At 41.4% G+C, this 23,302-nt stretch overlaps 1 protein-coding gene across 2 annotated transcripts in view; it reads right to left on the bottom strand.

Moving 5' to 3' along the window:
- The window catches only part of Marchf6 (membrane associated ring-CH-type finger 6), a 74,848-nt gene that overhangs the window by 3,478 nt on the left and 48,068 nt on the right, over nt 1–23,302 (bottom strand). Inside the window, exons 16-25 of one of the 2 annotated variants that reach the window (XM_021184198.3) lie at nt 23,105–23,224; nt 22,799–22,899; nt 20,720–20,857; nt 18,731–18,932; nt 16,414–16,483; nt 12,296–12,492; nt 10,144–10,278; nt 8,306–8,395; nt 5,840–5,972; nt 2,564–2,699 (exon numbers count right to left, since the gene is read on the bottom strand). In XM_021184198.3, coding sequence (XP_021039857.1) covers nt 2,564–2,699; nt 5,840–5,972; nt 8,306–8,395; nt 10,144–10,278; nt 12,296–12,492; nt 16,414–16,483; nt 18,731–18,932; nt 20,720–20,857; nt 22,799–22,899; nt 23,105–23,224 — 1,322 coding nt within the window. The remainder of the gene's footprint in view (nt 1–2,563; nt 2,700–5,839; nt 5,973–8,305; nt 8,396–10,143; nt 10,279–12,295; nt 12,493–16,413; nt 16,484–18,730; nt 18,933–20,719; nt 20,858–22,798; nt 22,900–23,104; nt 23,225–23,302) is intronic. The other variant, XM_021184199.3, reaches the window with a different exon arrangement.

Below are 23,302 nucleotides of genomic sequence, written 5' to 3'. Positions count from 1 at the left end.
CAACCTTTCAAGAGGCAGACTAGAGGGGCGTCTAGAGCAAGCACAAAGGCCAGCACGTTGGAGGAAGGTCTGGCGTAAGGTGAGGTTTGTGGGAAGGGCCAGAGTTGTGGAGACTGCACATGATGCTCAGTGATGGGGTCTGTATTACACCGGGGAGGTTAGGAGTGCTTGTCACTGTAGTCCAAACATGTGCAGGGGATTTCCTTTCTTCGTTTTGCTAGGGTTTACGCTTTACAAGTCACCTTAGTGCTGAGACTTTAGGAAGCAGACTACAAATAGTGCAGGCAAATAGCTGAGACAGGAAAAAAGCAGGACCTGAAAACCTCTTGTCTAGAGCAAAGGAGCAATGAGGGGCAGATTTCAGGGAGGTCAAAGGTGGCTGGTGAGACCAAATCCATGTCCATAGACACAGGAGTGCGGCTACCCTGCATGAGGGGAAGAAGGGAAAGGCTGTGGCAAACAGGGTGGGCTACAGCAGTGAGGTATGGAGCAGTGAGCTGGAGAGCCTCCCCCCAACCCCCACCACGGCAAAGGGCAGCAAGCTGTCAGAGCCCAGCACATCCGTGAGAGCACGACTACAGGCTCCAGTGTATATCTGGGTCGGGCCACTAAAGGCATACATACACTTGTGAAAAGTGGAGTCTGCATGTGATGAGATGTCAGGAACAGGGGCTGGGACCTCAGTTTACTTTTTAGTGACACAAGAATGGCAGTGTCCTGCCACAGGATTATTTTGAGAAAAGGAATGCATACAAAGCTCTGGAACGAAGGCTTTGGCACGTGTTAGGAGGCTCAAGGCAGCTGTCATTGGCTTCTCACTATTACCTCTAACCCTGACTTCCATCTATTGCTTTTCTGTCAAGGCCTACAATCCTTCAGACAGACATCTATCTCAGCTTCTGCTGATGTCACTGTTTAGGAGGCCCAAGTGTTCCTGCTTCTTTATCTATCATCATCTCAGTATCTAATTCCTTTCCACATGACCAGTGCTTTTTCTGAACTTAACCGTTCCTTACCCCACTGCTCCTCAACAAAGCAGTGGTTTTTTTGAAACCGAGCATTTTGTAAATGTCTTATATGATAGTGCTATTTAATAGACTATACAGAGCCCTACCCAACACACATCATTATATATTTCAGGATTTGTCAAGAAGTTGGGCAGGACCATGTCACTGAAAAAGCAAAGAAATACAAAGTACAGAGACTAAGTGATGCCAATCTGCCTAAGACCCAAACTGACTCAATAAAAAAATAAGATGCTAAACTCATGTGCCACTCTTTCAACCTACCTACCTCCCTCCTGTACCCTAGTCCATGTTGCCTTCTCTCTATACCTCCTACAGACCAAGCTATGCCAAATGGCACACACACAAACACAGACAGAGACATGCTAACGAGTACACTGAAACAGGAAGTGAAGCGTGGGAACCAGGAGCCTCTGTGACATGAAAGCAGGAAGGTGGTTATGGTGGGAAGGATGACAGAGGGGACATAGGACAGAAACAAAAATGATGCTTGAATATGCTGTGATGGAACAGTATTCTGTCTGCTAATGAAAACATAAGAGATAGGTGGCCAAAGGATCCCTGGAGAAGACAGAAAAGGGTAAGCCTAAGGACAGTGGGTCTCCAGCATGGAGAAGGATGGAGGCAGGAAACACCCTGCAGTCATCCTCTACCAAAGCAGCGATTAAACTGACACACTGAAAATCCTCCCCTTCTTCCATGCAGGGGGACTATCCTTTATTCTCCACCTAATGGTACTTGTATTTTTACTGTTGGTACATTTTTCAGAGAAGTCTTGAACAATTTAAATTTCCTTCTTGAAAACATTCCTCTTAGGAATCCTCAGAGTAAGTAAGGAGACACTGGAATTTCTCTCAAACAGGGTGTGCACAAACGAAGGGTGGGGCTGCTGATACTAACTTGATGGAGCCCAGGCAAACAGGTACAGGCAGTTACACACTGGCTTCCTTTGTAAAACACGAGAGCAGAGGACTCAGACTTTTCTGAAGTTATGGAAATTCCACGGTTTTATCCTTTACTAGGATACCCCTATCTCCAGCCATGAACACTCCATGCACTCAATCTGTTCACAAATCCTGCTGATGCTATATCATAGTATGTCCACTAGATGAGCATTTTTCTCATGTAATTTATCATACTGAGCACAGAGGTTGTTTGAATAAAACCGGCCTCCAAAGGCTTGCAAGGAGTGCCACTATTAGGAGGTGTGGCCTTGTTGGAGGAAGTGTGTCACTGTAGGGGTGAGCTTTGAGGTCTCATATATGCGTAAGCACCTCCAAGTGTGGAAGGTTAGTCTCCGAGTGCCTTCAGATCAAGATGTAATACTCTCCACTCCTATTTCAGCACCAGACCATGTCTGCCATGCTTCCCACCATGATGATAACGGACTAAATATCTTAACTACAAGCTAGCCCCAATTAAATGTTTTCCTTTATAAAAGTTGCTATGGTCATAGCAATAAAATCCTAAGACAAGCACAATACCCACAAAATGACACCACCTTAAGAGTGGTTAGATGAACAGAACTCTAGACTTACTTGTCATTTTTAATGTGTTCATAAAGGCGCTTAAACTGGCGGACCTGGAAGGACAGGATTCCCATCAGCACAACGACCATCAATAAAAATGGGTAAATCCGCCGGTGAACTAAGTTCTGCATCTCTGCAGTAACACCTGTTAAAACAAAGGCAATTTTATTGTGACCTAACTTCTGCATTTAAACAGTAACATCTGTAAAATCATACAAAGACAACTTTATTAAAGCAATAGAAAATGGACCAATGTGCCTGTGCATTAAGAATGAAGTCTGATCTTTCTGCCATCTTGGTGTCTGTGGAGACTGGCTGGGAACAGGACTTCTAAAAAAACCAATTTGTCTGGAAAGCTTTGATGCAAGGCCATTTTTGCTGGCTACAAGCCAGAACCAAAGAGAGCACCTGGCTCTTCCTAAAATTGAAGGTGTTTATGCCCAAGATGAAACTGAGTTCCACTTAGGCAAGAGATGTGCTTATGTGTATTTGTGAATAAGGCAAAAAAACAAAAACAAAACCAATACAGTGACTCTGGAGACAATTGAAACAAAACCAGAGTGATCTGTGGAAAAGAAAGTTGGGCTCACAGAAACCTAGCATGAATCACGCCAAACTCCAAAGCAACCTTCCCGCAACAGGCATTAGACATAGAATCCGTGTGATGCTATGCCCTTCCCAGATTTAAACTAGTGGAGAGTGAATAAATAAAAGTGGTTTTCGCCGGGCGTGGTGGCACACGCCTTTAATTCCAGCACTTGTGAGGCAGAGGCAGGCAGATTTCTGAGTTCGAGGCCAGCCTGGTCTACAAAGTGAGTTCCAGGACAGCAAGAGCTATACAGAGAAACCCTGTCTTGAAAAAAAAACAAAAAAACAAACCAAACCAACCAAGTGGTTTTGTGCTCCTGTCTTCTTTTCTTTAGGAAGAGGGCTCTGGGTGCAGCAGAGAGGCTTCCACAAATACTCTGCTAGCCTCGTGCTACCACCTGTTTCTCTCTTATGTGACATAAGGGAGGACAGGCAGGTGCTCTAAGAGTTTCATCACGACTCCACAAGAAGTTGGTAGTTTCATTTACATACTTCAGCTCTGTCACCATTTAAAAACCTAAAATCCTGTGCTTTTATAGAGCAGGGAACAGGTGCTTGCCTAGTCTGTGTGAGGCCTTAAGTTCAATGACAAGGACTGTGCCTATACAGTGAAAGAGCTGACCAGGGATGGAAAATGCTAGAGTGGTTGGCTAGTATGAACAGAACCCTGGGTTCCATACTCTGTACCACAGCATAAAACCAGGCAAAATGGCACACATCTATAACCCCAGTGTGGTACTTTAATAGGAATGGCCCCCACAGACTCATGTGTGAATGCTTGGCCCATTGGAAGTGGCACTATTAGGAGGTGTGGCCTTGTTGGAGGAAGTGTGTCACTGTGGAGGCAGATTTTGAAGTCATTATACACTCAAGCTACACCAAGTGTGAAACACAGTCAGTCTCCTGTTGAATTCAAATCAAGATATAGACCTCTCAGCTCCTTCTCCAGCACCAAGTCTAGCTAGATGCTGCCATGCACGATGATAATAATGGACTAAACCTCTGAAATTAAGCCAGCTCCAATTATGTTTTCCATAAGAGTTATATTGGTCATAGTGTCTTTTCAACAGCAAAAAAACCCTAACTAAGATAGCCAGCAATAGGGAGACACAGGCAGGAGGATGAAAAACTCAAGGTCTCTGTCATCTACACAGCAAGTTCAAAGGCAGCTTGAGACTGCCTTCCCACACTTCCAAACACAGAACATCAAAAAAACATGTATTCATTTTTATAACAATCAAATACTTCCTTTTCAAATTTTAGCTTATGAGCTTTAACTCTTCTTTCAAACAGGGAAGGCTTTAAAGGCAGAGGAAGTATTTCAAAGAAAGTAAGAGACTAAGCCTCATAACTGGTATAATCCAAACATCACTCCTCCACTGTAGTGAAAGACCTGTGCAATCTGGAACCCAGCATAGCTGGAATCTTCCTTCCTTAAAATCTACAATTTGTGGAAGATGCGCAATCTCTATGAACTTCAATTTCCTCATCTTTAAATTGAAATTGATAAAACCTTCAAAAAATCCTCTAAGAACAACATACAGGAGTTGGGGAAGATGGGCTAACAGTGGAGGGCCTGGGTCTGACCCCTAAATCTACATAGAAAATCTTGGTGTGATGGTCATGCCTGTAATAACACTGCTGCAGAGGCAGAAACATAAATCCTTAGGGCTCAACAGCTAGCCAGCTTTGCCTAAAAGTGAGCTCTGAGTCAATAAAATAACATTTCAAAATAAGGTGGACAGTTCCTTATTGTTTCCCAAGTAATGCTATCTGAAACTGCTCTCTCTCTCTCTCTCTCTCTCTCTCTCTCTCTCTCTCTCTCTCTCTCTCTCTCACACACACACACACACACAAAGTAATAAACTATGTATAGCACCAAGACAGTGCCAATAAGCACTTTACTACTAATTTTATTCATTTACTACCACTACTCCTTTTGTTTCCAGGGCAGCAGCATGTGCCCTTAATCCCAGGACTCAGGAGGCAGAGACAGAGGCAGGCAGGAGTTTGAGGACAGTCTTGTCTACAGAGCTAGTTCCAGGACAGCCTGTCTTGGGAAGAAAAAAAAAACCAAAACAACAACAACAACAAAAAGTGTTTTCCAAGAGGTACAATAAAATCTATTTTTCCCTTCTCTACTGAGACAGGGTCTTGATGTGTAGCACAAACTGGTCTCAAACTTACAATCTTAAAGCTTCAGCCTACTGAATGCTGGGATTACTAGGCATGCATCACATACCCTCACTAAGAAATTTCTAATACACACATGAACATGTAAGAAAAGATTTAAGTGTGGAAATCAAATTGTGACTCTTTTTTTTTTTAAAGATTTATTTAGTTTTATGTATATGAGAGCATTGTATCTGCCTTCAGACACACCAGAAGAGGGTATCAGATCCTATTACAGATGGTTGTGAGCCACCATGTGGTTGCTGAGAATTGAACTCAGGACCTTTGGAAGAGCAGTTAGTGCTCTTAACCGCTAAGCCATCTCTCTAGCCCCAAATTGTAACTCTTCAATCTACATACTATCAATGGGAAAACTAATATACCTCAATAAACATACTATAAAAAAAGAAGTAGGCTATTCTAAACAGCCAAAATTACAGCAAACTCTTTTTTGAACTTTGTGTGTGTGTGTTTTAATGTTCTAATGAAAGTATCTTTGAAAGGTTCACAACCAGCATTACCCACCTAATAAAGGAACCACGCCAGAAGCTATGACATATGGTATACACAGGGAAAGTAAGAGCACAGAGATCACTGGAGCTGCCAGCTTACGAATGATATAGTGAAGGTCGATGTTACGAATGCCATTTGCGTAAACCTGAAACATTAAAAAGTAATGGTTAATGGTTAGGTGTGGGCCATTGAATGATCAGCAGATAACGGTGACTGTTACCAAGACCAACCTGAGTTAGATTCCTGGGACCCACATGGCAGCAGAGAGGACTCCCTCAAGTCATCCTCTGATCTTCACATGAGTGCTGTGGCACTCAGGAAACCCCAATTATCTTAAGAAAAAGCTACTACGTAGTAATGCAGAAAAAAATGGATCGAAGTAGGAAACCTTAAAAATAGATAGTACAGTTCTAACAGAGAAAAGACAGAACTGCCCTCATGTTCTTCTTTCGGCTTCACTCAAAGCTAGCTCATTGGAAGCCAGGGTGTAGTCCAACTCAACCCACCACTCCTAGGTTTGCAGACATCTTCCATCTCTGACAGTAACCCAATCAATGCATTAGCACTAAGGAGCAGGCACCCCAAGGTTTCTCAATGGCCCCAATTACTACAATTTCTCACTCCCCATCCCCCTCCTCAGTCTAAACTAATGCAGCAGACAAGGAGATCCCACAAACATCAACAACATTTCTTAGCTTCCAGCTACTAATAAACTCTATTTCCAGACTTCTTTGAAAGTCCAGTTTCAACTGGGAGACTTTCCAATGGACAGTGTCCTAATTCTATTGTGAAGGGATATGTTGCCACACACAGTGGCCTTCTGATGTACTACTTCCTAGCCCCACTCTTGATCTAAGAATCAATGGCTGGAAGGTCCAAGACTACTCTGATTTTCTTGTGTATACTGCCTTTGGGTGGATCTTAACTGCCATGGACCTGCAAGACCTTACCTTTTTAGCAATTTGCTAAGAATAAAAAGTCTAAGCTATCCTTGAGTACATTTTCTAGATAACTAAAATTTAAAGAAGAATGTACTGCAATATTTAATAGGGCTATATGGACAAGGTTTTTGTTTTTTGTTTTTTTCCCTGAAATGAGCTATTGATTAGTGGTCAAAAGCACAATCTACTTTTTTTTTTCAGGGTTAGCACTATGATAACCAAGTTACCTGCTAGTTTCACATCAGAACAAACAGTCTTGGATGGTATGTAATCAGAGCATTCCTAAGCAGCCCTGCTCCTATCTGTTATACCAATAGTAACTTCCTTTTATCTGGTACAGGCTTAGAAATATGAATACTAAGTTTCATCAGAATATCTGCAGTGGAAAGATGACGAGGGTCAGCCTTACCTCTACCTTAGTCAAAGTTACAGATATTTTAACTTACTGTTTAACCCTCGAGTGAGTTATGAGTGACGGACAGAAACGAGAAGCCAGAATAAGCACTGCAGCACCACATGCAAGAAAGCACTCAATCCCTCCTGCCCCTCTTTACAGAGAAAGATGGTACAAAAGGTGGTTCCCCCTCCTAACCCTTACTAAGAAGGGCAAAGGTCAGCTATAGACAACTTGAACCTTTGTAGACCTACCGAGAAAGGACCAGAGAAACCTCATTATACACTGCCCCCAGGCCTTCTTAAACAGGGTCTCATATGGCCCAGTTGTCCCCAAACTAGCTATTTGGCTGAGGGTGACTTTGAATACAAGAGCCCCCTGCCTCCACATCTCAAGTGCTGCAACTGAAGGGATGAAGCAGCAGACATGGCTATTAATTAGACTTTATCAACATTTGTTCCTCTTCTCCCAGTAGGCGGGCTGCAGTTTCAAATCCCCATTTCTTTTGGCTTATAAGTTCCTTAAAAATTTGTTAATGTTTCTTAAAAACATTGTACCAGCTAGAATTTAAAGCTACTTCTTTAATAATTACTCATTCTCAAGACATAAGCTATTTTAACACCCATAGTATAAGAAAACAAAACTGTCTCCTCTTTTTAAAAGGAGAATGGCATTGTGACACATGCCTTTAATCCCAGCACTCTGGAGGAAGAGAGACAGATCTCCAAGTTCAAGGAAAGCCTGCTCTACAGAGTGAGTTCCAGGACAGCCAGGGCTATACAGGGAAACCTGGCCTCAAAACCCACTTCCATCCCTTATCCTCCCCCCCCCAAAAGAGGCCAGCCAAAGTTGATCAAGTGGGTAAAAGCACTTGCTATGCAAAACCCTGACAACCTATTCAATCCCCAACACTCACAGTGGAAGGAGAAAACCAACTCCTAGAAGTTGTCCTTACATAAGCACACTTAGCCAGACAGCTGGACACACACACACACACACACATTTAAAAAAAGAAAAAAAGCTGTATGTGCACACTAATGAAAATAGAGCTAAGAAAAGCAGAAACATAAAAACAAAAATTCCATTAGCAAAATACAACCATAACCCGTTTCAAAGTCTCTTTCTATGAAATTGGCTTCTTACCTGTTCAATGACAGTTTTCAACCACCACTGAGGACCCATAAGAGTTATAGCTGCGATAATTTTGGCATGCAGCACTCCCAGCGCCCAGTCCTATGATTAGAGAAAAATAAAGAATACTTAACACATCTTCACTGACCATAAAGGTAAGCCTATCAAAAAAGCTGTTTAGTTTTGGAACAGAAGCTGCCCAGGACTGGTAACACTTAGCTAAGCTACTGATTGCTGCTAGCTTCTAGGAGACAGTTCTCTTTAAGAGCTCTACCATTGGTGGGTGTACTGGCTAGTTTTGTGTCAACTTGACACAGGCTGGAGTTATCACAGAGAAAGGAGCTTCAGTTGGGGAAATGCCTCCACGAGATCCAGCTGTAAGGCATTTTCTCAATTAGTGATAAAGTGGGGAGGTCCCCTTGTGGGTGGTGCCATCTCGGGGCTGGTAATCTCGGTTCTATAAGAGAGCAGGCTGAGCAAGTCAGGGGAAGCAAGCCAGTAAAGAACATCCCTCCACGGCCTCTGCATCAGCTCTTGCTTCCTGACCTGCTTGAGTTCCAGTCCTGACATCCTTTGGCGATCAACAGCAATGTGGAAAGTGTAAGCTGAATAAACCCTTTCCTCCCCAACTGCTTCTTGGTCATGATGTTTGTGCAGGAATAGAAACCCTGACTAAGACAGTAGGTAAAAGCCACACATTCAAAAGTACTTGGTCAGCTCATATTTGATGGATTAAAAAGATCACCACCCCAGCCGGGCAGTGGTGGCACACGCCTTTAATCCCAGCACTTGGGAGGCAGAGGCAGGCAGATTTCTGAGTTCAAGGCCAGCCTGGTCTACAAAGTGAGTTCCAGGACAGCCAGGGCTATACAGAGAAACCCTGTTTCGAAAAACCAAAAAAAAAAAAAATCACAACCCCAAAGGCCACAAGGTTAGGGCTAGGTTAGGGAAGGGGAAACGAATCTTCCAAGAGTGGGGTGAAGGAAGAGATACGATCAAAATGCATTGCACAAACTCTCAAAAGACTAATAAAAAAAAATGATGAGGAGATTAATATGTAAAAGCGCAAGTTGAGCAAAATAATCTTCTATCTTTTAGAAATCTCCATGATTTCCTCAAGAAAATACAGACAAGTGTGGGCACTAATGGAGACCCCAGTAAGGAAGTAGAATGAATGCTGTTATTTAATCAGCTATGGTTATTGCTTGTCCTGTGTTATTACTATGGCCTGGGATAACTTATGTTGCAATAACACATTTTTGGCCTAAAGAAAATATTTCAAAGACTTGTGTTGAAGCTTAGGCATTTGGGTTTCCAGAGCTGTTACCAGATCCAGACTGTTTTCTATTCCTACTACCGCTGAAACCATGGTAGTGGCACACTGCCTCCATCCCTCTCCTTCAGCTAGCCAGTGACCACCCCGCCCCCATCTCATGCAGACATTTTAGACTCTGCACATCAAACCCTACAAGTACTAGTCGCTGCTTAGAACCGTAAATCCTTGCCATGGCACCAAATACTCCTTTATTTAAGCTTTTGAATTCGTTACTTATTCAGGGAGAGAGGAAGCAGCACATGCATGGTCAAGGCAGCTGTGTGGTCAGTCCTGGACAGCCAGCTCAGGGGAGGGCAACCTTTAATCATAAACTATTCTGAGAAAGGAGTTTATATAGCTTTTGTATCTTAAAACCAAGAGTAAAAGAAATTACTTCAACAACTTTACATGGGTTCCTAGAATAAAAAAAAAAAAACAATCTTCCTAAAACAACTGTGTAAAATAATACTCAAAAACTATTTTTTTCTGATCCCACATAATTAGCAATAATCACAAGGATAACATAGACATTTACCTGCCAAGGGTAGAAAAGGGGAGTCTGATCAAGAGGGACCCTCAGGGGAGCAACAATAACCAGCTCAAACAGGAGCCCGAGGAGCAGTGGGACAACCCCAGCCAGCAGCACAGCAACTATCAAAGTCTTCATTATCTAGCAGGAACAAGGCACACAATCATTACAGAGAATCTTTCCTCTTGACAAACTGTATTCTACTTTCAGGCTTGCTTTCCTCTTTGACCTGATTCCCAACACATTTTATGTTATATATTTCAGTGGAATTTCTTTTTTTAAATGCATAGGTGTCCATGTGTACACATGAAAATGGGGGCCAGAGGACAATCTTAAATGTCATCCCCTCCTTTGACAAAGAATGCCTCAATGGCACAGAAGAGTAGACTGTTCAGCAAGTAAACCCCAAGAACCTCCTGTCTCTGCCTCTTCATCACTGAGATTATAAAAGTACGTTCTACACCCAACGTGTTATATGGATTCTGGGGACTGAATCTTGGTCTCCAGCTTTCGGCAAGAGCTTTATAAGCTGAGTCATCCAACCCCATTAAGTGTAGAGCTCAAGCTGTAAAGAACCTAACATCACTACTGACTGCTGTTATAAAAACCTAACATAACTACTGATTGTTGTTATAAAAGGGATCCCCCCCCCCCAAGTTTCATTTACTGTTAGATACAGTTAACAAAATGACTATGATGCTTTCCTCCAAATATCCTTCTCAGCACTTGACTTTAATCTTCCTGCAAATACACTGATTTGTCAAAACACTGGTCCCAAAGCAACCTAACTCATAAGCTGATTTGTGAGCCTTCAGGAAAACCGGTAACTCATCCTAACTCCAGTTGAAGTAATTCATCAAGCCAATCAGAATAGTCTTTTTTTTTTTTTTAATCAAGAAATGTTGCCTATCTGTTCATTACATTAGCAGCTACAGCAAATGTATTCATAATGCAGCTTTAAAATTTGGATTAAGTAGCAAAATAAGAATAAACTGATACAAAGTAAAAGAAGCTACAAAAATACTGACAATGAAGTCAGTGTTCTGGTGACCTCTTTTTTAAGGTGGCTTCAGTGGATACTCTTGCATATGACCAAACATGGTATTAGTGGAACACATAGTACCTCTTTACATGGCATTTGTGAAGATAGGATAAATTACCAAATAAAACTAAACTTAGCTGTTCTCTGTATTTTAAATATAGGTAGTAAGTGCTTCATTACCCATGGACTAAATAGCAATTTAACCTCCTCCACTCAATCTACAATAAATTTCTCACTACAGACATAATTGTACAATGATGGAAAATTTGCTGGGTGGAATTTGCTATTCTGATTAGAACAAACTACATATCCACAGGTATTACCAAGTTAACATGTGGTATCAAATAGTATGTGCAAATAATATGTTTAAAGCATTAAAAATGGTTTCAGCATAAATATAAATGTATAAACTCCAAGAGAAAGCAAAATATAAAGTCAGATATAAAATGCAGAGCTGATTGCCCTATAAGCAGGCAGAGACGTGCCTAGCATATTTCCTAGCCCAGCCAACGGTGTGGACAGGAATTCATTCCACACTCAGGTTTTCAGAATGACTTTCCTAGCTGTGCATTCCCATCTCCAATAGCACTTTCTGTAATTCTTAGTTTTTTCACCAGATTACTTAGCAGCTCACGATTCTGAGTGACTTTTTTTAAACTTATTTACTTTATTTACATTTCAAATGTCCCATTTCCTGTTTCCCCTCCAAAAACTCCCTATCCCCTCCCCCACTTAAAGATTATTTTATTTATGTGAGTATACCATTGCTTTCTCCACACACACCAGACAAGGGCACCGGATCCCCATTACAGATGTTTGTGATCTACCATGTGGTTGCTGGGAATTGAACTCAAGACCTCTGAAAGAGCAGCCAGTGCTCTTAACCACTGAGCCATTTCTCCAGCCCCTTCTGGTTGACTCTTAAGTATGTATGTCTGGGTACTTCTAGAACTATGGTTCCAGTGAAATAGAAAGTTACCATCTTAAACAAATGTGCTTTCTGATAAAAAGATAACTCTCCTGAAAATTAGTAACACAGTAAGAAAACAAATGGGAAATAGCTGTTAAAGTATTTATGATCATCAATAAGATCAATCTCTTATTCCAGAAACCTACCATGAGAGACCACTCTTTAACCTTCTGGAAAATCACTCTTCGTCCCTGGGGCATCCAGGCCACCAGCACTGTCACAGCCCTTATGGTTAGCCAACACACATAGAGACCACAAGCAGCTGTGTACAGCTCATGGATTTTGGCAGTCCCCGTCCAAAATGACATTAACCAACGGCCAGCAAATACTGAAAATAGAAAGGCTGACAAATGAGACATGTGGCTAGGTAAAGAGAACTGTAATCTTGACGTTCTATAAATATTTTCACATCAAAATAAACAAAAACAACCAACAACCCTTTAGGAAATAGAATTACTTGGTTAAGAAACACCCAAAACAGAGAGAGTCAATGAACTGAGTGTCCTGATCTGCCAGGCCACTTACAAATTTATTCTGGCCTGGGATGTTATGAATATTTGTGCTTCTGTTACTTTTTATTGCCAACTGAAGTTATTATGCTAATATAATAAAGACACAAGTTTTCTATTATTTGTGCTATCAATACTTTTTATAGATACATTACAATTTGGGTTTTTTCCCAAATGATCCATTCATTAGCACAAAAAACTAAGCTTTTTAAAATAAAGAAGTAGACACAATAACATTTCAAAACACAGCATCAAAGAATACTGTATAAACTTTTTTTTAAAAAAAATCAACACCAACATGGAACAGTAAAATACAGACTTGAGATCTTCCTAAAGATCGTCAGTTTTGAGCTTTGTCTTTTGTTGTGAGACAGGGTTTCACACTGTAGTCCAGGGTGGTCTCAAACTCAAAAGTGACCCTCCTGCCTTGGTGTCCTGAGTGCTGGGCTTTCAAGTGTGAGTCACAGTGCAGCTCTGGAGCAACCACACAGTTAAGTGCTCAAGCAGATTTTTTTTTTTAATACTTTCTTTACATAACTGATTCTCAACAAGGCTTGAGAGATGAATAAGTCTCTAGTGTTCTGTTTGTTCTGGACTGTTTTCCTAATATTATCTGAATACCTAGATAGAGGGTCAGTGTGCTAAGCATTTCCTATCTATCGTCTCAGTCATTCTCCAAGGGTTAATCTCTCGTCCAACATAAATACACAACATCCATTTGAAAGACTACAGGGATGGGCATGGCAGTGCATGCCATTAATTCTGGCACTTGCAATGCAGGAACAGGTGGATCTCTGAGTTCCAGGCCTGCCTGGCCTACAGAGCAAGTTCCAGAGCAGCTGAGGCTACACAGAAAAATCCTGACTCTGGGGGGTGGGGGAGTTAGAGGAAAAAGGGGAGGGAAAAAGAAAGAAGGAGAAGGGAGGAAGGAAGGAAGGAAGGAAGGAAGGAAGGAAGGAAGGAAGGAAGGAAGGAAGAGGGAAAGAGAAAAAAAGGAAGGAAGGAGGAGGAATGAAGGAAGAAAAAGGAAGAGGAGGAAGGAGAGAGGAAAAGAGGGGAGGAAAGGGAGAAGGAAGAAGAGGAAGAAGAGGGAGAAAAGCTTGACTCACTAGTTACATAGTATGGAGATAGATATATTTGAATGCATGTCTCCATGAGTAAGCTCCTGGTTTTGCTTGATGAACTGTATATTATTTTCTAGTCAAACTAGGCTAACCTCACAGTCAAGTATTACAAGCTATATGATAAACAGACTTCTTATCAACTCACAAAATAGTCTGTATATGAAAATAGCTCTCTTAAAGACAAATAAAAACTGGACCAGGAGTGTAGTCAACCATTGTGAGCCCTGGGGTTCAATCCACAAGAAAAAGAGGACAGATATATTTGTTCCATGATACAAGTAAATGTGCATATTAATTCTAAGACACCAAAATCACCACTGACACTTGTATCTACACTGTATACAAATGTCTACTTTACAGTTTGCCTCTGAGATTTTAGATTAGTGCTACATTTAATAGCTCATTTCTATTCTTCTCTCCCTCCATTGCTTTACCCCTCCCATCCTTTCTCTCTTTCTCCCCTTCCTTCTCTTTTTGAGAGGGCAGATGGGTTCACAAGTTATGTTGTAGTTAAGAGGTAACCTAGAGAAGGAAGCAGGCCTCATTACCCTCAAATGTGCCCTGTCAAAGCTCTTCTGTTATGAACTTAAATTACTCTTCTACTATGCTACAACAGATTTAAGGGAAATGTTTAACAGTGTGCAACAATGTTGAAATACATTACTAAATTAAAGCATAAAAAATTCTTTTATTTTTATTGTTGTTTTTGTTTTTTTGAGACAGGGTTTGTGTTATCGCTTCCTATCCCAGAAATCTGTAGACCAGACTGGCTTCAAAATCAAGAGACCCTCCTGCCTCTGCCTCTGCCTCTGAAGTGCTGGGATTAAAGAATGTGCCAACATTGCACCGGTTTTATTGACTTTTAAAATTCCAATAAGAGCATGGAAATGGAACATAAAAGCCGTATGTTCACACTATAGCTAGGTAGCTAGCCAGCTGTGATGTGAAAAGGACAAGGACCTTAAAGCAGTCTTACAAGGTCAGAAGTCTTCACGTAAAGTGCTTAGCAAAGAGGCCATCTGTATCACGCACACCCCTATTCCCCATGCTCAGAAATCACTGAGGAAGAGGGAGCTGAAAGTGCCAACCACAGCAAAACTGGACCTTGGCACTTGGGAACCCACAGCAGCAGTATCTGCTGGCACACAGTATGACAGGATCAGGCTCATCAGCTTCCTGCATCCACAGGAAGGAGCTCATGAGCCCATCGTGATCCTAACTGGGGACTATGGCAGATACCAGGGAAAAGTCTCTTCTTTTTTAAGGGTGTAGACCCTGATAGGCTGACAAACATCTAGAGCAGTGGTTCTCAACCGTCCTAGTGTTACCACCCTTTAGTACAGTTCCTCGTGTTGTGCTGACCCCCAACCTTATCTGTAATTTTTAACTGTAATTTTTGCTACTGTTATGAATTGTAATTAAATATCTGTTATGTGATCCCCAAAGGGGCTGTGATCTACAGGTTGAAAACTGCTAACCTACACAGGAAGGAAGAAGGTCTCACATCCAATAGTACACAGGCAGTACTAACTGGGCTAGATCAGTTATTAAAGTTAAAAAAAAAGGAAAGAAAAAGAAAAAGAAAAGGAAACAAACCTGGGAATTTAGGGAGGTAAGGAGATCTGGGAGAAGTTAGAAGAATGGGGAGTGAATCAACAAAAAATTCTCAAAAAATCTCTAAAAATGATTAGTCTCTACACAGAAATAGTACAACTTCACTTTTTACCAAATGAAGATTTAAAAAAAAAAAATCACCATTTCTTTTCTTTTTTTTTCCACAATTTCTTCAATTTAAAAAATGTTTGCGCCGGGCGTGGTGGCTCAACATCTTTAATCCCAGCACTCGGGAGGCAGAGGCAGGCGGATTTCTGAGTTCGAGGCCAGCCTGGTCTACAGAGTGAGTGCCAGGACAGCCAGGACTATACAGAGAAACCCTGTCTTGAAAAACCAACCAACCAAATAAATAAATAAATAAATAGAAATGTTTGCTTTCTTTGCCTTGTTTTTTTTTTTAAAGAAACATCACTTTAATTTTAATGTACCTAATTGTTCTTCCCTACTCATAACTCATGGGACCAAATATTTAATACAAATTATTATACAATTATTAGCTTAGTAGTATAATCAAAACAAGTGCTCAATACACCACGTGGTGGATAACAGCTATCAGCCTGATTTGGAATGTCGTGAGCGCAGAGGACAAGCTATTCTATGACTTGTCAATGGCACTGGACTCTATCCTATCCAGGGCATCTTTGGAGAGGATTGCAAGCTATTATATCCAACCAGGAGTGGCTTCCTTGTTAGATGAAGAAACACTGGTTGACATTTCTAACAAGGTCAATGTCAGGGAAGGGCAACACTTATAAATCCTAGATTTTAGTAAAAAGTCTAACTTTTTAAATGACTTTCAAAACCCACACAGCGACATACTATGAAAACAGAGATACTGTAGTGTGTGCTCTGCAATAGACTCATGTTTCTGGAACCTGTGGGTCTATGGAGTCCAACTAGATGAAAATAGCCTATAAACCAAACATTAGGACTGTATTCCCAGTTTCTATTTGATATGACATGTTTTGAGAAAAGAGTCTTAACATTCAACAGCTGGAAGCTAGGATAAATTCATACCTGGTAAAGTAAGGCAAATGAGGCTGGCAATTAGCAGTGTTATGCACATGAAGACAATCAGCAGAAATATCTGCAATGCAAAACACAAAGTTCGTAAGTGGTTCCTATGCCCTCAGTATACTCTGATACTCCTCAAATCCACATAACACCCCCACTGTAAAATTCCGCCACTCCACTGGGCACAAGACATATGCCACTGTACTCCCAGTGTCGAGGAGAGAAAGAAAAAGGAGCAGAAGACAGCCTGCACCTGTGCTTTCGGGTAGAGTCCTCAGACAATTAGTGTCCATTTTCACAAGATCAGATATACCCCAAAGAAAGAAACAAATATATTTACACTCAGGATCACACAAAACTCACCCAAAGTTAACAAATTTAAAATACCCATTGTTCTAAACTCAGCAACTTTGCTACTCAATTAGAATATTCTGTGTGCTGACAGAGACATCCGGTTCTGCACTGTCCAGCACAGCAGTCACTGGCCCATGTGGCTATTGAGCCCATGACATGTGAATAATACAATGTAATAACAGAACTTGAAGTTTTATTTTCACTAATCTTAACTGTAAATACATGCACATAGCCAATGGCTTCTGTACTGGGAAGTACCAATGGAACAGCAGCACACAAGGAAGAGGAGACCCCTTCTCCAGGGCTGACAGAAGCTCACTTTCTACCTTACCCACCTTCTCCAAGATCACAAGGCTACAGCTTTCAGATAAGACTACAGCTTTGCCCGCCTGAAAAGCCCTTAGTGATTCTGTCTCTGATGTGCCCCGTAACAACCCGAGCAAGAGGGCCACATGAAGAACAGGGAAAAGTAAAACAGGTGCTTAACTATGAGATCTGCTTTTAAGACTCACAGACACGGGAAGAAAAGATCTTTTTGTTTCCTTTATCATTATAAGCAACACTTTTTAGAATAAGCTACTGCTTCAGAACAGATGTATTTCTCAATGGGGACAGAAGCAGGAAATATAAATATCTTGAGTGCCAACTACAGTACACACAATGTTCAAGGCTCTCCACTCAGCTGCTGCCTATCCAGAAGTCTTGCCTGCCATCGCTTCCCTGCCCTTCACTTCTCCTCTGTATAGATACCACCCTCTAAATATACTCAGTTCCCTGCAGCTCCAAGCTTGCCATGTCCAATATGCCTGGAATGCCCTTTCTACTTGCCTTTTTAAAAAATGTTTGTCCTCTCTCATTCAAGGCAGCTTATTATCAGCTCCTCCATGAAGATTTCTACACACCTGTACTACAAACCAGTGGCCCCTGCCCAAGAGCAGTAACAGTGCTCTGCAAACCGTCTACTCTAAGAACCCAAATTTGCTACTGTTTGGTTTTGCTTTTTAATCTCTCAAAGTAGTCTAAAAGTAGTTTTAGGACAAAGACTGCACACATAATCTCTACAGCCTTATCAAACATCCAAAATATCTGACACTCAAGATATGTTTACACAATGGCTACATATGACCTACAGTAACCCAAAAATAAGACGTCGACTATTTTTACAGAAAAAGAACCAAAGATGAGATATTTCAATCATCTACCAAAATTTCAAAATGATCACTCACAATCTCAAACCATTAAAACAGGGATTTGAAATATAACAAATTACATATAAATGGTACTAATCATCAGAGTAAATGTCTAACAAGACTTTGAATCACACACACTGGCTGCTAGCTTCGAGATGATGGAATAGGCCTAACTGGTCTTCAGTTTCATTAGCTATCAACATGAGATGACCACCCACATCTCGCATGCCAGGCCCTAAGGACACACTGGACATGGTAACTGAATACATTTAGGAGATGCTGTACACAGAGGAGAGGTGAGGGACAAGGGAAGCTGTGACATACAACACTCTGGGATGGGCAGAAGCCAGAGTGCGGAGCCATGAAGGCCATAAGTGCACAACCCACACTCACTGTATTGTGCTTCGTGCTTCTCTGCGCTACTGAGGAATACATTTCTGTTCTGACTCAATAGCTGCTGTAAGTGGGAATTAAATAAGAGGTCAACATAACATATCATTACAGTTGCTGACACACGCTGAAATGTTATCCATCATGCTAGCTTCTAATTTATGATCTTTTTCTCTCAAACAAGAAATAAAGTCCATGGAATCTGAGCCCCACATAGTACCCACCTTCAAAACCCAACAAACTTATTTTGAACATTTAAGCTGCACAATGAGAGTAATACAAGTTTCTTTCTAGGAACCTTATGTCATAGCTACACAGCACCAATTTTAACAGCACTAATTCTCAATTAAAAACCAATTTACAGAACTCAGGCTATATGGACTTACCCTGAGTGGGAAATTTAAAGGCCGGCGGTAAGGCTGAAAGCCAACAGGTCCTCCCTGCTGGAGTATGGCTTGGTGGGCTGCATGCAGACCTTCCCCAGCAGGAACAGCATTATTGTTTCTTGCAGGCTGGTTATTGTTGACCTGCTGATTTGCACTGTTCTCGTTTTCTTCCTGGTCTCCCAGTAAGTAGGAATGAAGGTCCCTACACAAAAGTTAACACCAGTGAGTCTCATTTCAGGCCAGAGTGACATTAACAAGTGTGACATATTTTCTTAAAGGGTAGAAAAGATGTATGGGGATGATATAGAGAGCATTACTCCTGCTATCTGAACTAAATGCTAATGTCTGCTTCAAATCATACCCTTCCAACTCTGTTAGCTAGCTTGTGGGACACTCCACAAATTCAACCTATTCTATGTTTCCTCCCCAAACAACTGAGAAGTCAGTGATTTAGAGGAAAGCAGTCAGCATTAGCTCCACAGAGTGAAACGTTTTTCTTCTTCATTAATGACTGCTGTGTCTCCTGCAGAAGCGACAAACAATTCAGACAAGAGCAGCACTGGGGAGAAGGGCAGTCAGTGTTCAATCATCAAATATAACCAAGTCTATATCCACAGTCATATACCATACTGTGCCAAGTATTTCACAGAAATTTCTATATGCATACAAGCCTTTGGAATGCCAGTGAAAGTATATCTAAATTACACTGAGGTGGTAAGACTCATCCTAAAAGTAGATGACACCATTCCCTCAACAGGACAGGGATCCTGGACAGAATAAACTGGGTAAGCAAGCTGTAGGAGACAAACCAGCATCCCTCACTCTCTGCTTTGTGCATGCAGATTTAATGTGAACAGAAACTTGGAGCTTCTGCTGCCAAGACTTCCCCACCACAATGGGGTCTACCCTGAAAACATAAGTCAAAATAAATACTCCCTTAAGCTGCTTCTGTTGAGTATTTTTTTTTCCATAACACAAAAAGTAACTAAGTAACAAAAAAGAAATCAAATCTTAGCATTTAGCATTTAGTCTAGATAGCAGGGATAGAATCCTTAAAATAAGTACAAAGTAGTCTTTAAATGCACTGCATTTTTAACTTTGAAGCAAGTATGCATTGATGGTACTGTCACATCTCCATAGAAGACGCCATGTAGTATAACTGCACTGACCCAAACCCAATCCCTTTGTCTGTCACATCTATTAACACAAAAGGAACAGCAGTGAGCCTACACAAGGGGGACAGTGTACACAGACCCTCCTTGGATGGGTAACCACAGCGTGCACAGTATGGTATATGACTGTGGTTATAGACTTGGTTATATTTGATGATTGAACACTGACTGCCCTTCTCCCCAGTGCTGCTCTTGTCTGAATTGTTTGTCGCTTCTGCAGGAGACACAGCAGTCATTAATGAAGAAGAAAAACGTTTCACTCTGTGGAGCTAATTCCAGACAGCACTCAATTGTTTCATATTAAAATGAGGGTTTTCTAAGAGGTTTTATTTGAGTGCATGTATGTATCTGTATGCCACATGCACTGTGGGTGCCCACAGAGCTAGAAAACGTATCAGATCCCCGGATCTGGACTCAAAGGCCACTGTGAGCAACCTGACATCAGTGCTGGGCAATGAACTGGGTCCTCTGGAAGAATAGCAGGCACGCTTACTGCTGAGCTATCTCTGCAGCTTCTGAAACTAGGCTTTACCGAGTGGAACACAGAACACACTTCTTTCAGAAAGGTTATAAAACAAGACTGGCCATAGTGGCGCATACCTGTATGCTCAGCACTAAGAAGACTAGGGTACAAAGATTCTAGGGTTGAGGACAGCTTGGGTAAGAATATGCCTCAAAATTAAAAATAAAATATGGGGCTGTAGTTGTTACTCTGTAGTATAGCATTTGTACAGTATGCATGAGGCCCTGGCTTTAGAAAAAAAAGGTTATAGACACAGATAACATAGATGCCCACAGAGTCAGCTGCCATACTCACAGCAAGTATCCAGCAGTAACAGTCCATGCACGCACAAGCCCCTTCAGCCACTGCCTCGTGTGTCCCTGTTCCAGCAATGCTGGCAAGACAACCTGCAGTAGGAGCAGCTCAAGGGACAGCTCACTCACCGGAGCATCACTACAATACAAAAAGCCAGGTTTACTACATGAACCCTATTATAATTTATAAAACATCTATTCCGATAACAAATCTCCAAAGTCAAATGAACTTGTCTTTATAGCCTTTCCTCCCATTCTCTCCAAGTCAGTGAGGCTATCCTCCTAAACCCCACTGAAGCTGTTCCTGATTCCTTGGTGTCCACCAACAACCATGCTGTGATGCTCATTTGTGCTGTGACAGCAGTGTGCTACAGAGCTGCTCACCCTTTCAACAGCTTCCAAACAGCTGCTCCCCCTTTGACTCCCCAGTCTAGAAGCACGAGGGCCCAAGTATTGTCCTCATTCTCAGCCTAGCTTATTCTTTGTATGACTGTGACTCTTCTGGCTGGAATACCACCTTTATCTACAGTAGTAGAGATTTCTTCCCCGACTCCTAACTTGCATATCCACAGTGGAACTCAGTGATGCACGCTGATGTGACCAAGCATCTATCAAACTATTAATCCTGCTATCTCTCTATTAATCACTTATCTCTCAATACATGTAACTCTACATTCTCCCATGCTAAGAACAGGATTTCTGATTTCCTGACTTCTTTACAGAAGTAATTTCTCGTGTCTTTACAGCTTACATCCACACCAATAGAGTCCTTGACACTTAACATTATCAATCCTAACTGATTCTTAGCCTCCGATGGTGCCTCCTTCATCTCCACCAGGATCCTCTCACATTGTCTTCCCAGCGCTCTCACTCTATCTCTGATCACCACGAGGCACAGTGACCTGCATAGCCTTCTACAAGCTATCCAATTCTTCTGACTAAACATCAAAGTGCCTGTTATAGCCTCCAAACTCAAAGAGCTGCTTTCAAGGTCTTCTCTCACTTCAGAGCTAACTACTTTGCTTTCTCCTTCTTAGCCAAACTAGTCTGTCAAACAAATGTGGGTGCTAGTGTGCCTGCCTGATCCACTTGGTTCAGGACTCCAACCTCACCTTCTTTCAGGGCTTGCCCTAACTTGTCACCTCAGTCTTTTCCTGTTACTCCTTATAAATTAAGACCCCTCCTGGACATTCTCTATTCTTTCTGCTCCTTTCTTTTCCCTAGAACAGTAGTGAGTATTAAGCATACTATGTATTCCATCTATACTAAAGCCTGTCTTCTTGCCTATAAATGTAACCTCTCCTATGGAGAGCTACTGACAATGTTTTAACACAGGATTAGTACAATCTACCTTTCAGAAAACCCAGAGCCAGCAGAGATGAGACTGTGATGATAATGGAGAGCAAAGGGAAATGGAAACTAAACGACTGAGTGGTAACATTCGTCTAAGTTCTTAAGGACGAACTAACAGGACAAGTAAATTTGAGGAAGCAATCTCATTCCTCATAGCTTAAGGTGAACTATGGGGTAATAAAGTCACTGGAAAGTTTAATACAAAATGATGAAAGCCTTGAGTCTTGCTTTTAGTACATAGTTAAAGGTGTACACAAAGAAAAAACAATGTTAGTAATTCTCCGTAAGTGTGGCTTAAAAAATAATCTTCTTAAACAAATGAAATAAGTCATCCCTTGAAAGAAATGTATTGAGCAGGTGGTGGAGGCACAAGCCTTTAGTCCCAGCACTTGGAAGGCAAAGGCAGGGAGATCTCTGCGTTTGAGGCCAGCCTGACTAACAGAGTGAGTTCCAAGCAGCCAGGGCTACACTGAGAAGCCTGTCTTGGGAGGAGGGGAGGGAGAAGAAAAATGTAACTGTCAGAAGTATGGCAAGATGGGACTACCACATACAATGTTTAATGTAAAATGAATATTAGATCCCCAGCAGGGATAAATGACAGCTTTCCTAAGTTTTAAGAACTTATCTACAGACTTAGAGATGTTGCTCAGTAGTATAATACTTGCTTAGGATGCTAGGCAGTGAGTTCAATCCCCAAACCACCAAAATAACCCCCCAAAACCCTTACCTGTAGAGCATGACATTGTAAGGAAGAAAATTAGGCAAGAGACTCTTAATTATACGTATAGGAAGCCAGAGCATCAGAAGTACAATGGAGCCAAAGACAATCTGTAATAAGAAACAAGGCACAACCCTACTGTGAGTCTAGGAAACTACACTTGGTAAGTATGTTCCACAGGGTTAGGTAAATATAGTCAGTATGTTCTCCCAGTCCTCCCAATCTAAAAGAATACAAACAACAAAAACACTGTATGAAGCTAATAGGTAGCATGCCTTGATTTTTTTTTTTTTTTAAATAAAAAGACCTGCTTACCACTGACAAAATAAATCTTCGGAGATGTCTATAAATGGGCAAGTGAATCATTTCCTGTACTGGATTAAAATCTGGATCGTTCAAATTCCTCAGAAACCATAAGACACCAGGTCGAAGTACCTGTGAATATATTTCAAGTATGATAGATACTTAGTAACATCTCTATGTGCATCTGAAAATTAACAACAACAACAAAAA

This window comes from Mus caroli, unplaced genomic scaffold (assembly GCF_978045245.1).
Source record: "Mus caroli unplaced genomic scaffold, Mus_caroli_1 scaffold_16, whole genome shotgun sequence".
NCBI lineage: Eukaryota > Metazoa > Chordata > Mammalia > Rodentia > Muridae > Mus > Mus caroli.
The sequence above is the reverse complement of the archived record's forward strand: the minus strand, read 5'-3'. Positions and strand labels throughout refer to the sequence as shown.